General features: G+C 36.9%; 1 protein-coding gene across 1 annotated transcript in view; it reads left to right on the top strand.

Moving 5' to 3' along the window:
- Nucleotides 1-12714, top strand: part of CSE1L (chromosome segregation 1 like) — a 36253-nt gene that overhangs the window by 10094 nt on the left and 13445 nt on the right. The window contains exons 3-12 of the mRNA XM_040248143.1: nt 1105-1247; nt 3414-3515; nt 3589-3734; nt 4068-4158; nt 5772-5879; nt 8280-8372; nt 10553-10720; nt 10822-10951; nt 11776-11841; nt 12252-12454. Coding sequence (XP_040104077.1) covers nt 1105-1247; nt 3414-3515; nt 3589-3734; nt 4068-4158; nt 5772-5879; nt 8280-8372; nt 10553-10720; nt 10822-10951; nt 11776-11841; nt 12252-12454 — 1250 coding nt within the window. The remainder of the gene's footprint in view (nt 1-1104; nt 1248-3413; nt 3516-3588; nt 3735-4067; nt 4159-5771; nt 5880-8279; nt 8373-10552; nt 10721-10821; nt 10952-11775; nt 11842-12251; nt 12455-12714) is intronic.

The raw sequence follows: 12714 nt of genomic DNA, 5'->3' as shown, positions 1-12714 counted from the left end.
ATGTTTCTGGTAAGAGTTGCAACCATACATTTCACAGGGATTGCCGGATATGAAATATTGACCAACCAAATATTGAAGCAACCAAAGCTTTCTATAAAACCATATAAACCATAGTGTGTCCCCTCCTGAAAATTCTTTTTCAGTTCAGCATTCTTTATCTTTCAAGAAACACATGGTAGACACAAAGCAGGGAGGATTTGAGGGTAGAAGTTAAACTCTTGGGACTCAGTTCGGAAAGAAGGTGTTAAATCATACTAAACTGTAGAATAATAGGTGCTAACCACGCACCTTTTCAGTAAATATTGAAACCTTGGACTGGATGCTGCCTCAGGAAGCTTAAGATAGGAAAAATTGGAAGTGCTATAAATCGTCATGGTCTGATCTGTAAACCCAGGAGATTTATTGTCCCTAACTGTAGTATGAGTTTAAAATATATGAGTAAAATCTTTTTATAAGGTTATTGCTGATATTAGAAATGTTTAGTTTGAAAAGAATACTGAGGGCTAGTAGGATAGAATAAGGACTGAACTAAAACTTTTTCAGTGATGAAATCCGCTAGCTGTGTGATCTTTGACAAGCTTACTTAACCTCAGTGGTCTTGTCCTTAAAGTGAGGGTAATACTACCTACTTCCCTGGGTAGTAGTGACAACTTAACATGTGTGAGTCAAACATCAGACCCACATGATTAATGATAATATATATTAAAATGAATCAACAAATTTAATCTTAGTGATAGTGCTATAAAAGAAATGTTACTACCGTTACTAATAGTACTAATAATAATCCTTCTGGAACAAGACAGGGCATATGACTTTTTTGCCCTAAGGTCACTTAATCTCTCTGAAAAGCAGATTCTCCTTCACATGAGGTGATCATCTGATCAGGCCACTTCATAGGTTTGTGAGATGAGTTAATGGTGAGTTAATGAATGGTAAAGTGATCTGAAAACTGAGATACTATATCAATTTAATGTAACACCATATACAATCCTAATCTTTCCATTTGTTGATGCTTCAGTCAGAAATATACATAGTATACATATACATACAGTCTTAAGATTTGGTTTTAATAACATATCTTCTAACATGGGGATTGTTTTCCAGCTGAGAAGTTTCTTGAATCTGTAGAAGGAAATCAGAACTACCCATTGTTGCTGTTAACATTACTAGAGAAGTCCCAGGATAATGTTATTAAAGTGTGTGCCTCTGTAACATTCAAGAACTATATTAAAAGAAATTGGAGAATTGTAAGTATTTTGTGAGTACCTAGTTTAAGACCCTGCATGTTTAAAAGATTTATATGTGCAGTGTTCCTGAGTGATTCAGACACAGATTAAAGATAAAAAACAGGACCCTCCTCACCAGATATTAAAGTCAAACCCAAAAACATACAAAAAGTATAAAAATACCATAACCAACCCAGATTTACCCCAAATACGCATGGCTGTTTCAGCATTCAAAAACCTGTAGACTGAGAAAAGGTAAGTCATATTATTATTTCAATAGGTGCAGAAAAAGCCCATGTCAAAATCCAACATCTATTCGTGGTTCAAAACTCAGTAAATTTGAAATAGAGGGGTCTTTCTTGGCATGATAAAGACTATGAAAAAGCGATAACTAATATACATAATGGTGAAAAACTTGAAACCTTCCCACTAAGATCAGGTGCAAAACCAGGATGTCCCCTCTCGCCACTCCTTTGCGATATGCCATTTGGGAAGAAAGATATTTTAAAAACTATCTTTGTTCACAGAAAGTTCCTGTTTTATTTAATTCATATTGATTAAGTCAGCTTCATAACCCAGGCTGCTCGAGAGAGTGAGACTTTGTTTAACCTCCAATTTGTGTTCTGTTGTTGTTTTGGTTTGTTTTTTTTGTTTGGTCGTGCCCTGTACCATGTGGGATCTTAGGAATCAAACCTCCTGTATTGGGAGCATGGAGTCTTAACTACTGGACTGAGAGGGAAGTCCCATGGTTGAAATTTAACTTTAGCTCTCTGCTGAAGAGACATTATGTGGAAAGTTACATAGTCTAAATGAATAATTGAAGCAGTTTCTATTGTCGACAAGGAAAAATTACATAAAGCTGGAAAAACCACATTTTAAATATATATATATATATAATGTGTATAGTGCATTTGAAGTTTTTGATATGGGATTTGTCCTATGTCTTGGATATGGAAATATTTTCTAATTACAAGGTGAATCTTAATATGCTGCAAGTTTAATGGGGGCTTTCCAAGTGGCTCAGTGGTAAAGAATCTGCCTGCTGAGCAGGAGATTTGGGTTCAATCCCTGGATCAGAAAAACCCCATGGAGAAGGAAATGGCAGCCTACTGCAGTATTCTTGCCTGGGAAATCCCATGGGTAGGAGCCTGGCCGGATACAATCCATGGGGTCACAAAGAGTCAGACATGACTTAGCGACTAAACTACCACCACTCCAAGGTGAATCTTATTGTGCTATAAGTTTAATGATCAGTATAAAATTATACATTGAGAAACAGAAATGGATATTTTCCCTACCTTAGCTTTTGACAGAGGTTCTACAATTGGGGGTGGTTTTGCCCATCTGGGGACATTTAGAGATTTTTTGGTTGTCACGGGGGGTGGGGGGTGTTTCTGATAACTCGTGGGAAGAAGCCAAGGATACTGGTAACCATCCTACAATGCACAAGAAAGACCCCCACAACCAAGATTTATCTGACCCGAAATGTCAGTAATGGCACGGCTGAGGTAACCCTGGGTTAGGATAAAGAAAAAGGGAATGTTTTTAGTAATAATAGTAATCACACTTAGAAGGTATTAAAGTTGACAGAAGTGGTCAGTTTTTCTAAAAAATAACTTGACATCTGCTTATTCACTGAGAGTCTTTTTTCTTCATTCCATAGAAGAATTTAAAAATAGTAAATACTGTTCTTAAATTTGTGTAGTCACATGTGGTGAAGAAATGAGTTGGTGAATTTTAGAATGTTTAAAAATCCACGCATTTACTTGTAGATGTTCAGGCCCCCTCTGTCTTGATTTATAAAACTAGTGAGACTCAGAATCTCTTTGGGTGATGCAGTCCTGGTTGCATTTGAACTGGTAATAGTCAAGAAGTTTTCACTGATAAGACCTTTCTTTAACTTAAGGTAATGATCAAATTGAGGATGAATATGGGCTGAGTAGCATATATCTATGAAGATTTTAACCACATTTTGATTAATTATCATATAGAACTGAGATTCTCAATTGACGTCAGAGAGACTGATTATTAAAGGAATCTGTGACCCATTCATAGAGAAGAAAGGCCCTGTTTTCCTCTGTTTTTCTTAGGATACCAGGAAATGAGAAATGGTTCTGTTTTATCTACAAATACATACAGTCATGGATATGAATTTATGTTACTTGCTCATTAATGTTTTGCTTTTAGGTTGAAGATGAACCAAATAAAATTTGCGAAGCCGACAGAGGAGCCATTAAAGCCAACATTGTGCACTTGATGCTCAGCAGCCCAGAGCAGATTCAGAAGCAGGTACGTGCGGCCCTGCTTGGTAGAGGCCTTGCTTGTAGAGGGTTCATCTAATTAGACTCTTTCCTGCCCCCAGTTAAGTGATGCCATTAGCATTATTGGCAGAGAAGATTTCCCTCAGAAATGGCCTGACTTGTTGACCGAAATGGTGAATCGCTTTCAGAGTGGAGATTTCCATGTTATTAACGGAGTCCTTCGTACAGCACATTCTTTATTTAAAAGGTATTGATATGTAAATTGATATTTTAAAAATACTTTTTTCAGGTGTTTTTTCCTTGTGTATTTTTGTGACTGTTGTCATTCTTTTATGATAATTCTAGAATAAGAACATAAGCCTCTCAATTCATTATCATGTTTATTTCTTATTAAGTGTAGGATTTTTATTTCATATTGCCCTATTACTTGCAAAATACCTGGTCTTGATAAACTGTGCTTGAATTCCCTTTTTATTTCAGAAAGCTGTCTAGCAGTAGATTTTTGTCTAATCTAGCCTTGAAGACCTAAAGTCAGTTAACAAAAATTTGTGAATTTACCTATTTTACATTGATTTTTTAGATATCGCCATGAATTTAAGTCAAACGAGTTATGGACTGAAATTAAACTAGTTCTGGATGCCTTTGCTTTGCCTTTGACGAATCTATTTAAGGTATACAATAACATTTTGGTGGTATTTTTTAGTTACTTAACATTTTAAAGCACTTCAATATTTGTATAAATTTATTTAAGAGATTGCTTGGAAAGCTTATTAATAGGACATGGTTTAGAGCAACATTTCTTCTGAAAATTTTCAAACCTATATCTAAATAGAGAAGACAGTATAATGAATTCCCGTGTATTGACTGTACAAGTTTAACAAGTTACTGGCATTTTGTTTCTTTTTACTTTGTTTTATCTTTTTGATTTTGTATGAATGAGTTAAAAGCAAATCCCACACATCGTAGTATTTCACTCAAGTATTTATGTATTTCTAAAGGAATAGATCTATATTTTGATTTTACTGTTTATGGAATTTAATTTATATACACCATCGTATAGTACATAAGCAACTTCCCTAAACATGTTCTTCATCTTTCTGAGAATCCTTAAAGATTGAAGAAGAAATAATGTCAACCTTTTTGTTCCCCCGATAAGGAAAGAGGAGAGTTTGGTTTCACAAACAATATAAAGAACCATGCCTCAACAGTTTTTCTAATTCAAGAAAAGCTGCTCATTTCCTGTTTTCAAAAAGGAAAGGTTGTGTAATTGTCACAACTTCTAAATTATAGAGTATGCACAGAATTTTTCGTGGTTAGAGTATCTTACTGATAGTACATTCTTATTTTCAAAAATAAAATTGGATAAATGTGATCATTTTTTTCACCTGTTGGATTGGCAGAGATTTTTTTATTTCTTTTCAGTGACGTTAAAAGTTTTAGCCGGGAACAGGTAGAACTGGTAGAGGGGGTCTTTTAGCTAGAGTGCACTGAAATGAACACTCGTGTCCTCCCCGTTGGATTATAAATGGTACTGGCTTTCTGGAGTTTGACACTTCAGTGAGAAAACCATAATATTCGTATTTCCTGACTCCAGGATATAGTTAGCAACATTTGTTGTGTGTGTTTTACATAATAGATGTGCACGAATTACCAAGACCTTTTATGTATATTTTCTCATTTGATATATATTAGATAGGTATTATGCTTAATTACAGATAAGGAGATGGGGGCTCTGAAATAACTTAACTCAGAGTCATGCTCATTATGAGCAAGAGTCTGGGTTGTATCTAGATCTGTCTGGCTTCCAAAACCCTTACTCACAGCATACCATTCTGCATTGGTAATATGGTTCTAGAATCTCAAACTCAGAAAACTAGAAGTGTGTGCACAAAGATTTGTAAATAAACTTGTTTATTGCAGTTAGAATAACAAATAGTTGCAAACAACCTAAAGGCCAGGTTGCAGGAAATTATTTAATGAACACATATGAAGATATTTAATTGTCTTAACATTTAATAGTTACATATATACACAGAGGAGAATAGAAGGATCTAGTCCAAAATATTAACATTGGACTTTGCAGTAGTGTTATTATGGACAGTTTAAAAATATATACTTTAAAGTATTTTTCAAAAATCTTAAATGAGTGCACTCTACTATTTAAAAGCCAAATTTTGGAGAAGATATATAAATATTGAGTTGGCCAAAAGGTTCAGCATAGTACAAGGCTTTTTCACTAAGGTTTACGATACACTAAAGCCATCTTCCTAAATTCTTTTCCAAGGCCACTATTGAACTCTGCAGCACCCATGCAAATGATGCCTCTGCTCTGAGGATTCTGTTTTCTTCCCTGATCCTAATCTCAAAATTGTTCTATAGTTTAAACTTTCAGGTAAGTTTTGTTTTATTTCTTGGTTTTGGTTCTTATTCTTTGATGTCAAATATAAAGTTCTTCACTTGATAAAGACTTCTTTGCTAGCACTCATTTCACCCCCTGCCCAAAGAATAAGTATTAGTTGTTTTGCTTTCTGATTCCCCCCACTTTTTATCTACAGATTGTGTTCGATTTTATAGTAGTTCCTAGACATGCTAGTGGGTGGATGTATCATAGAGAAAAGTAGCATTCTCTTAGTCTGGTAAGTTAGGGAAACCCCACATCCTAAATGACTATTGGGATGTCATCCTATATTCTATTTTATTGAAGACACAGCACATTCCCAGGCCTTCCTCTTGTTCATTTAAGTGGGTATTGACTCTGGGGGAACCATGTTTTGATTAGAGGCCTGTGGCTAGGTAATACCAAAAAAAGCTTATAGCTTTTAATGGAAGCTTATCTGGGAGACAAAACAGTGAAGAAGCAGGCTTGGGAAAGCGTAAGAACCGGAGCCTGTGTGTCTCACAGGAAGCACAGCTACAGTCTTACAGTAGGAAATGCCTGGTCACTCTGTTGCTGGTGAGGTAGTGGTTTCAGTCATCATTTCTGTTCTTGAGTCATTACTTTAAATAAGATCTGGGGCTTCAGGACAAGAGAGAAGTCTTACTGGTACAGATTCCTATATTGAGATTTAAGAGGAAGGATGTGGCCTTTTCGTTGACTTTAGCCAGAGCCAAGTACCAGGCTTAATCCTCCCAACAGTACTCCTTCACAGTGGTAGGGACAGCATTCCTAAAAGGAATAGATAGAATGAATAGGAGACGAATAGCCCAAAGTGGCATACCTTCATCTGTGTCCAGCTGGACAGCAATTTGAGAAATTCTTAAAGGATATCACTGGGTGTTTGTTTGTTTTTTTTTTTTAACACCTTTGAATTCTACTTCCTAGAAGTCAGGTAGAATGAGGTGCTTAATAATTTGTTAGTCACGAAAGCCTAAGTAGGAAGGAGGCATTATCTTTACCCTTGAGGGATTATTCCTCATTAAGAGGGCAGTTCTGTGTCATAGGAAATCAGTAACTGTATCAGCCATTAAGCCTGACTTGGTGGTCATCTTAAAAAAGAAAATTGCAGTAATTCAGAAAGGAAAAGAAATGTATTGGTAAGCATTGTGTTGTGTAAGGAAAGTCTTCAGCCTTCAGTTCAGTTCAGTCGCTCAGTCGTGTCCGACTCTTTGCGACCCCATGAATCGCAGCACGCCAGGCTTCTCTGTCCATCACCAATGCCCGGAGTTCACTCAGATTCACGTTCATTGAGTCAGTGATGCCATCCAGCCATCTCATCCTCTGTCGTCCCCTTCTCCTGCCCCCAATCCCTCCCAGCATCAAAGTCTTTTCCAATGAGTCAACTCTTCACATGAGGTGGCCAAAGTACTGGAGTTTCAGCTTTAGCATCAGTCCTTCCAAAGAAACCCCAGGGCTGATCTCTCAGGATGGACTGGTTGGATCTCCTTGCAGTCCAAGGGACTCTCAAGAGTCTTCTCCAACACCACAGTTCAAAAGCATCAATTCTTTGGCGCTCAGCTTTCTTCACAGTCCAACTCTCACATCCATACATGACCACTGGAAAAACCATAGCCTTGGCTAGATGGACCTTAGTCGGCAAAGTAATATCTCTGCTTTTGAGTATGCTATCTAGGTTGGTCGTAACTTTTCTTCCAAGGAGTAAGTGTCTTTTAATTTCATGGATGCAGTCACCATCTGCAGTGATTTTGGAGCCCCCCAAAATAAAATCTGACACTGTTTCCACTGTTTCCCCATCTATTTCCCATGAAGTGATGGGACCGGATGCCATGATCTTCGTTTTCTGAATGTTGAGCTTTAAGCCAACTTTTTCACTCTCCTCTTTCACTTTGATCAGGAGGCTTTTTAGCTCCTCTTCACTTCCTGCCATAAGGGTGGTGTCATCTGCATATCTGAGGTTATTGATATTTCTCCCAGCAATCTTGATTCCACCTTGTGTTTCTTCCAGCCCAGCGTTTCTCATGATGCACTCTGCATATAAGTTAAATTAGCAGGGTGACAATATACAGCCTTGATGTACACCTTTTCCTATTTGGAGCCAGTCTGTTGTTCCATGTCCAGTTCGACCTTAAAGGAATAAGTAGATTTACATTGGGACAGGAAACAGGCGGCATCATTTGTGATTGAAAGCTTACGGAGACAGTCAGAATGGTTTACTCAGCTGCCAGACCCAGCTGGAGCAGTGAACTCTTGCCAAAGCAGATATTGGTTGACACAGCTGAGAAATGTGGACTGGAGTCTGTAGGCACGTGGAAAACATTTGCCATCATGGGGAAAACTTATTGAAATATAATGATTATTTCAACCCAAAGTCTCAAGTCACCATTTATTCTTTAGGATCTCCCTGAATTTTTTGAAGATAATATGGAAACTTGGATGAACAATTTTCATACCCTCTTAACATTAGATAATAAGCTTCTACAAACAGATGTAAGTACTATTTATTTCCTAAGTAGGCTTTTTTAAACTAAGAGTTATTTGAAATACAATATTAAATGTCAATTGTATCTCAGTATTTTTAAATGTTAAAAGAATTATTTGAGTACCTCTGAGAATATTGGAGGGAGGATAGTTAATTAATCTTCAGAAAAATGTAAGTTATTTGAGAACATTTAGCATTGTGGTTCCTTACAATTTATTTACTCTTGCATTGTTAATAGATAAAAAGTCTAAGAATGCAAGTAAAATTTGATTATATGGGATGTCCCACATTTGATTATTTATAATATGCAGAACTACTCTTCTTGTAATACTGACTTAAGTTGCGATTTATAGGTAAGGCTATTTTATTACATTATTGAAAGTAAGTCTTCAAGAATATTCACATTATGAGCATTTTATGAAATAGAAAATCAATTGTCATTGAAGATACTAAGAAAACTTAAACCTTTGTAATAGCCTCTCGTGTGGGAAAGAGGGTACATGAAAGTTTGTAATATGTGTAAGTTTCTGATCTGGGTTTTGTAATAAGTGCTTTTCAACATAATAACACTTCTTCTGTATTACTCATTTGCTTATTATTTATGATTTACCTCTTTCTCAAGAAACAAAAAGAAATGTAAAAGGTGATATAGTAAGAATACTTCAACACCAGATAAAAGTTACAATTGGTGATGCAAATCTGTTTGGGGAGTAGTATACAGAGGGAGAATATTACTGTGGGTATACAGCACGTTTTACCTGAGATTTGCAGAGGATTCAACCAAGAAAAGGGTTCCTAAAAAATAATTCCTTCAGTCCACTAGGGAGAAACCACTCCCTCAGAAAACAAGCTTAAGTCTAAAGGAAGTTTCTCACATAGAATTCTTAAGGGGGTTGTTTGCCTGTTTAACTGTGTGTCATCTGCGTGTAGCATCCCTGATATTTATGCTTTGAGGAGCTGTACTTTTTATCTCTTCTCAATTTGAGTTCTTTGGCACATAATATAGCTCAGAAAGTATTTGTGGATTGCTGCTATATATCTTAAGGATTATTCTGTTAGTCACTGTCATGGTTGTGAGTGGGGCTGGCAGACTTTTCCTGTAAAGGTCCAGGTATTTTGGACTTGGGCACTATGTGCTCAGCTCTGCAGTTGTAGTTGAAAGCAGCCATGGGCAATACTGTAAGTTGTATAAATGAAAACAAAGAATGAGTGTAGCTGGGTTTTAATAAAACTGTACTTCAGAAATTAGGCAGCAGATTGACCCCTGCTTTAGGTGGTTGTTTAACATTTTACAGTAAACGTGAAAGTTTTAGTCACTCAGTCACGTCCGACTCTTTGCAACCCCAGGCTCCTCTGTCTGTGGGATTCTCCAGGCAAGAATGCTGGAGTGGGTGGCCATTCCCTTCTGCAACTTTTATAGAGCTTCCCTGGTGGCTCAGACGGTAAAGCGTCTGCCTGCAATGAGGGAGACCCAGGTTTGATCCCTGGGTCGGGAAGATCCCCTGGAGAAGGAAATGGGAACCCACTCCAATATTCTTGCCTGGAAAATTCCATGGACTGAGGAGACTGGTAGGCTGCAGTCCAGGGGGTCGCAAAGAGTTGGACACGACTGAGCGACTTCACTTTCAGGTGGCACAGTAGTAAAGAATCTGCCTGCTAATGTAGGAGACCTGGGTTTGATCCCAGGGTCAGGAAGATCCCCTGGAGTAGGAAATGAAAACCCATTTCAGTACTCTTGCCTGGGAAATCCCCTGGACAGAGGAGCAAACTATTATTTGTGAGAATGTTATAGTATTAACTTATGGGGAAGAGAACACATTTTAATATGTTTGAAAATGAGAACCTTTTGAGAGATAGCAAGAAATGGGAGTGTGATATTATTGATGTTTATTACTCAGATTTTTTAAGGAATATATTATTTTCAGTTTAATACATAAATATTTTGTAATTCAGCAACCAGAAGAAAGGGCTTTATTTAACTTGAAAACTTTTGATAACTGTTCTCATTGATGAATAAATAAGCACTTTCATATTTTATTTACTTGAAAGACCAGGTGAACAAATTTGCAGTGGCATAGATGTGTTTACAGCACTTTGAATTTATAATTTTTGAAGAGTTTGGCTACTCTCCATGTTTATGGTAGCATTGAAGTTGTATGTTTGAGTTTTCTGTTTTCTCTTATGTGAGGATGAAGAGGAAGCAGGCTTACTGGAGCTCTTAAAATCCCAGATTTGCGATAATGCTGCACTTTATGCACAAAAATACGATGAAGAGTTTCAGCGGTACCTGCCTCGTTTTGTCACAGCCATCTGGAATTTACTAGTTACAACAGGTCAAGAGGTTAAATATGACTTGGTAAGATGATGGTGGAGACAATTAAGGCATCCCTTCCCTCCCCCATGAAGTAAATGGTTCAGTTTGCTCTTAAATATGTTTATTTTTGTGTTTTATTCCAGTTGGTAAGTAATGCAATTCAGTTTCTGGCTTCAGTTTGTGAGAGACCTCACTATAAGAATCTCTTTGAGGACCAGAACACGCTGACAAGTATCTGTGAAAAGGTTATTGTGCCTAACATGGAATTTAGAGGTAATTGTGGAAAGCTTTTTCAGGAGATTAATTAAAAGCTCATTTTTAAAAAGAATATGTTAGTGTAAATTTAAGAATTTAAGAAGTCTTCTCTGTGTTCCTTTTTGTAACAAATTCAGTCTACGTTTTATTGGATATAGTATTTAACCAAGGCAAAAGCTATTTTTGAATAGCTGACTTGAGACTAGAAGTGATTGATAACTTTTAAATACAGAATTGAAGCCCACCTAGTTCGTGCTTTAAGGTTAAAATAGTCCTCAGAGTCTATTTGTACAGAATGTCTTTCTTACGAGTAGGAAGAGCAGTCATTAGATCATTCAGTTTGGAACAGAATGAGGAAATAAAAGTGTAACATGGGGTTCTATTTCCTTTCCTTTTCATAAAACCGTATTTAAAGAACAGGTCTTTATCTGATACTGTCCTACTTGTTTCAGTGTTGAAGTGACTTTTCTGAAATAATGGTGATGGTAGTGGTTAGGCAGTTGTTTAATGTCTTTACTTGTCAGAATAAAGAGCTGGCCTCCTTGTATTGATCTCCAGCACTTGTGAAAGTTGGTGATAAAGTGCAGTTCTGTGGACGCTCACATTAAAATAGTGAGCCTGTCTCACAGTTGTGTAAATTACCTGTTACCTAAGCTTTCAGGATAGCATTTACTGCTCTAAGAACAATTAATAAGAATATGTGAAATAATCATTGGTTGGGAAAGAACACTTTGCTGTAAAACACGGTGGTTCCACATGCTCTTCTGCATACCCGACTGTAAAGCTAGAATGACTTGCCGTGCCTTGTAAGAGGTGATCTGAATGTCATCTTGCTTTTGCAGCTGCTGATGAAGAAGCCTTTGAAGATAATTCTGAGGAGTACATAAGAAGAGATCTGGAAGGATCTGGTATGTTGATTTTTATCTGTTGGTCTTTTAGGAACCAGTGTTAAAGTTGCTCTTTTTTTGATAGATACGGGGAAGTAAGGGAGTCAGGGTAAGTGTCATTTCAGCTGTCTTTTTCTGGAGAACTGTTTTCCTTCTTTAACTTGAGCGTGGTAAAAAGCAGCCCTTATGTGAGCTATATCAAAGTATCAGATGTTGAATCATTTGTCTTCTCTTTTTTTATATACTTATTAGTATTTATCATACTATGATGTTTTAGTTTCATTATCATTTTTTGTTTGTGGGGAGAGAATTTTTTTCATTGTTTTTTGTTGCTTATAGCTATTAGATGGCAATTTGTTTTCTTAAAAGCTTGACCAGTTGGTTGGTGATTGCTTCTTTCTCCCATGATGTATTTCCCTTTGATTTTGTAGATATTGATACTAGACGCAGGGCTGCTTGTGATCTAGTTCGAGGATTATGCAAGTTTTTTGAGGGACCCGTGACAGGAATCTTCTCTGGTTATGTTAATTCCATGCTGCAGGAATATGCCAAAAATCCATCTGTCAACTGGAAACACAAAGACGCAGCCATTTACCTGGTGACATCTTTGGCATCGAAAGCCCAAACACAGAAGGTGACTCTTTTCAGTCTATTTTTGTTTCCAAAACATAGTTTACCTTTAGCACAGAAGTCAAAAAGAAGGGATGTATTTCTGGTTATGTAGCCTGCTCTGGTAGGTAATGTTCTGATTAGAATTCATAGTTTACAGAAATGACTTTACGTTGATGTATTACTTACACGTTTCTCATAGACCACAGTATAGATGGTGCACTTGTTTCTTTAGGTGAGACTCAGTACAGGAGACTTGCTAAGTTTACATTTAGCTGTTCTTTA

The sequence above is a fragment of the Oryx dammah genome, unplaced genomic scaffold (genome assembly GCF_014754425.2).
Source record: "Oryx dammah isolate SB20612 unplaced genomic scaffold, SCBI_Odam_1.1 HiC_scaffold_10, whole genome shotgun sequence".
NCBI lineage: Eukaryota > Metazoa > Chordata > Mammalia > Artiodactyla > Bovidae > Oryx > Oryx dammah.
The sequence above is the reverse complement of the archived record's forward strand: the minus strand, read 5'-3'. Positions and strand labels throughout refer to the sequence as shown.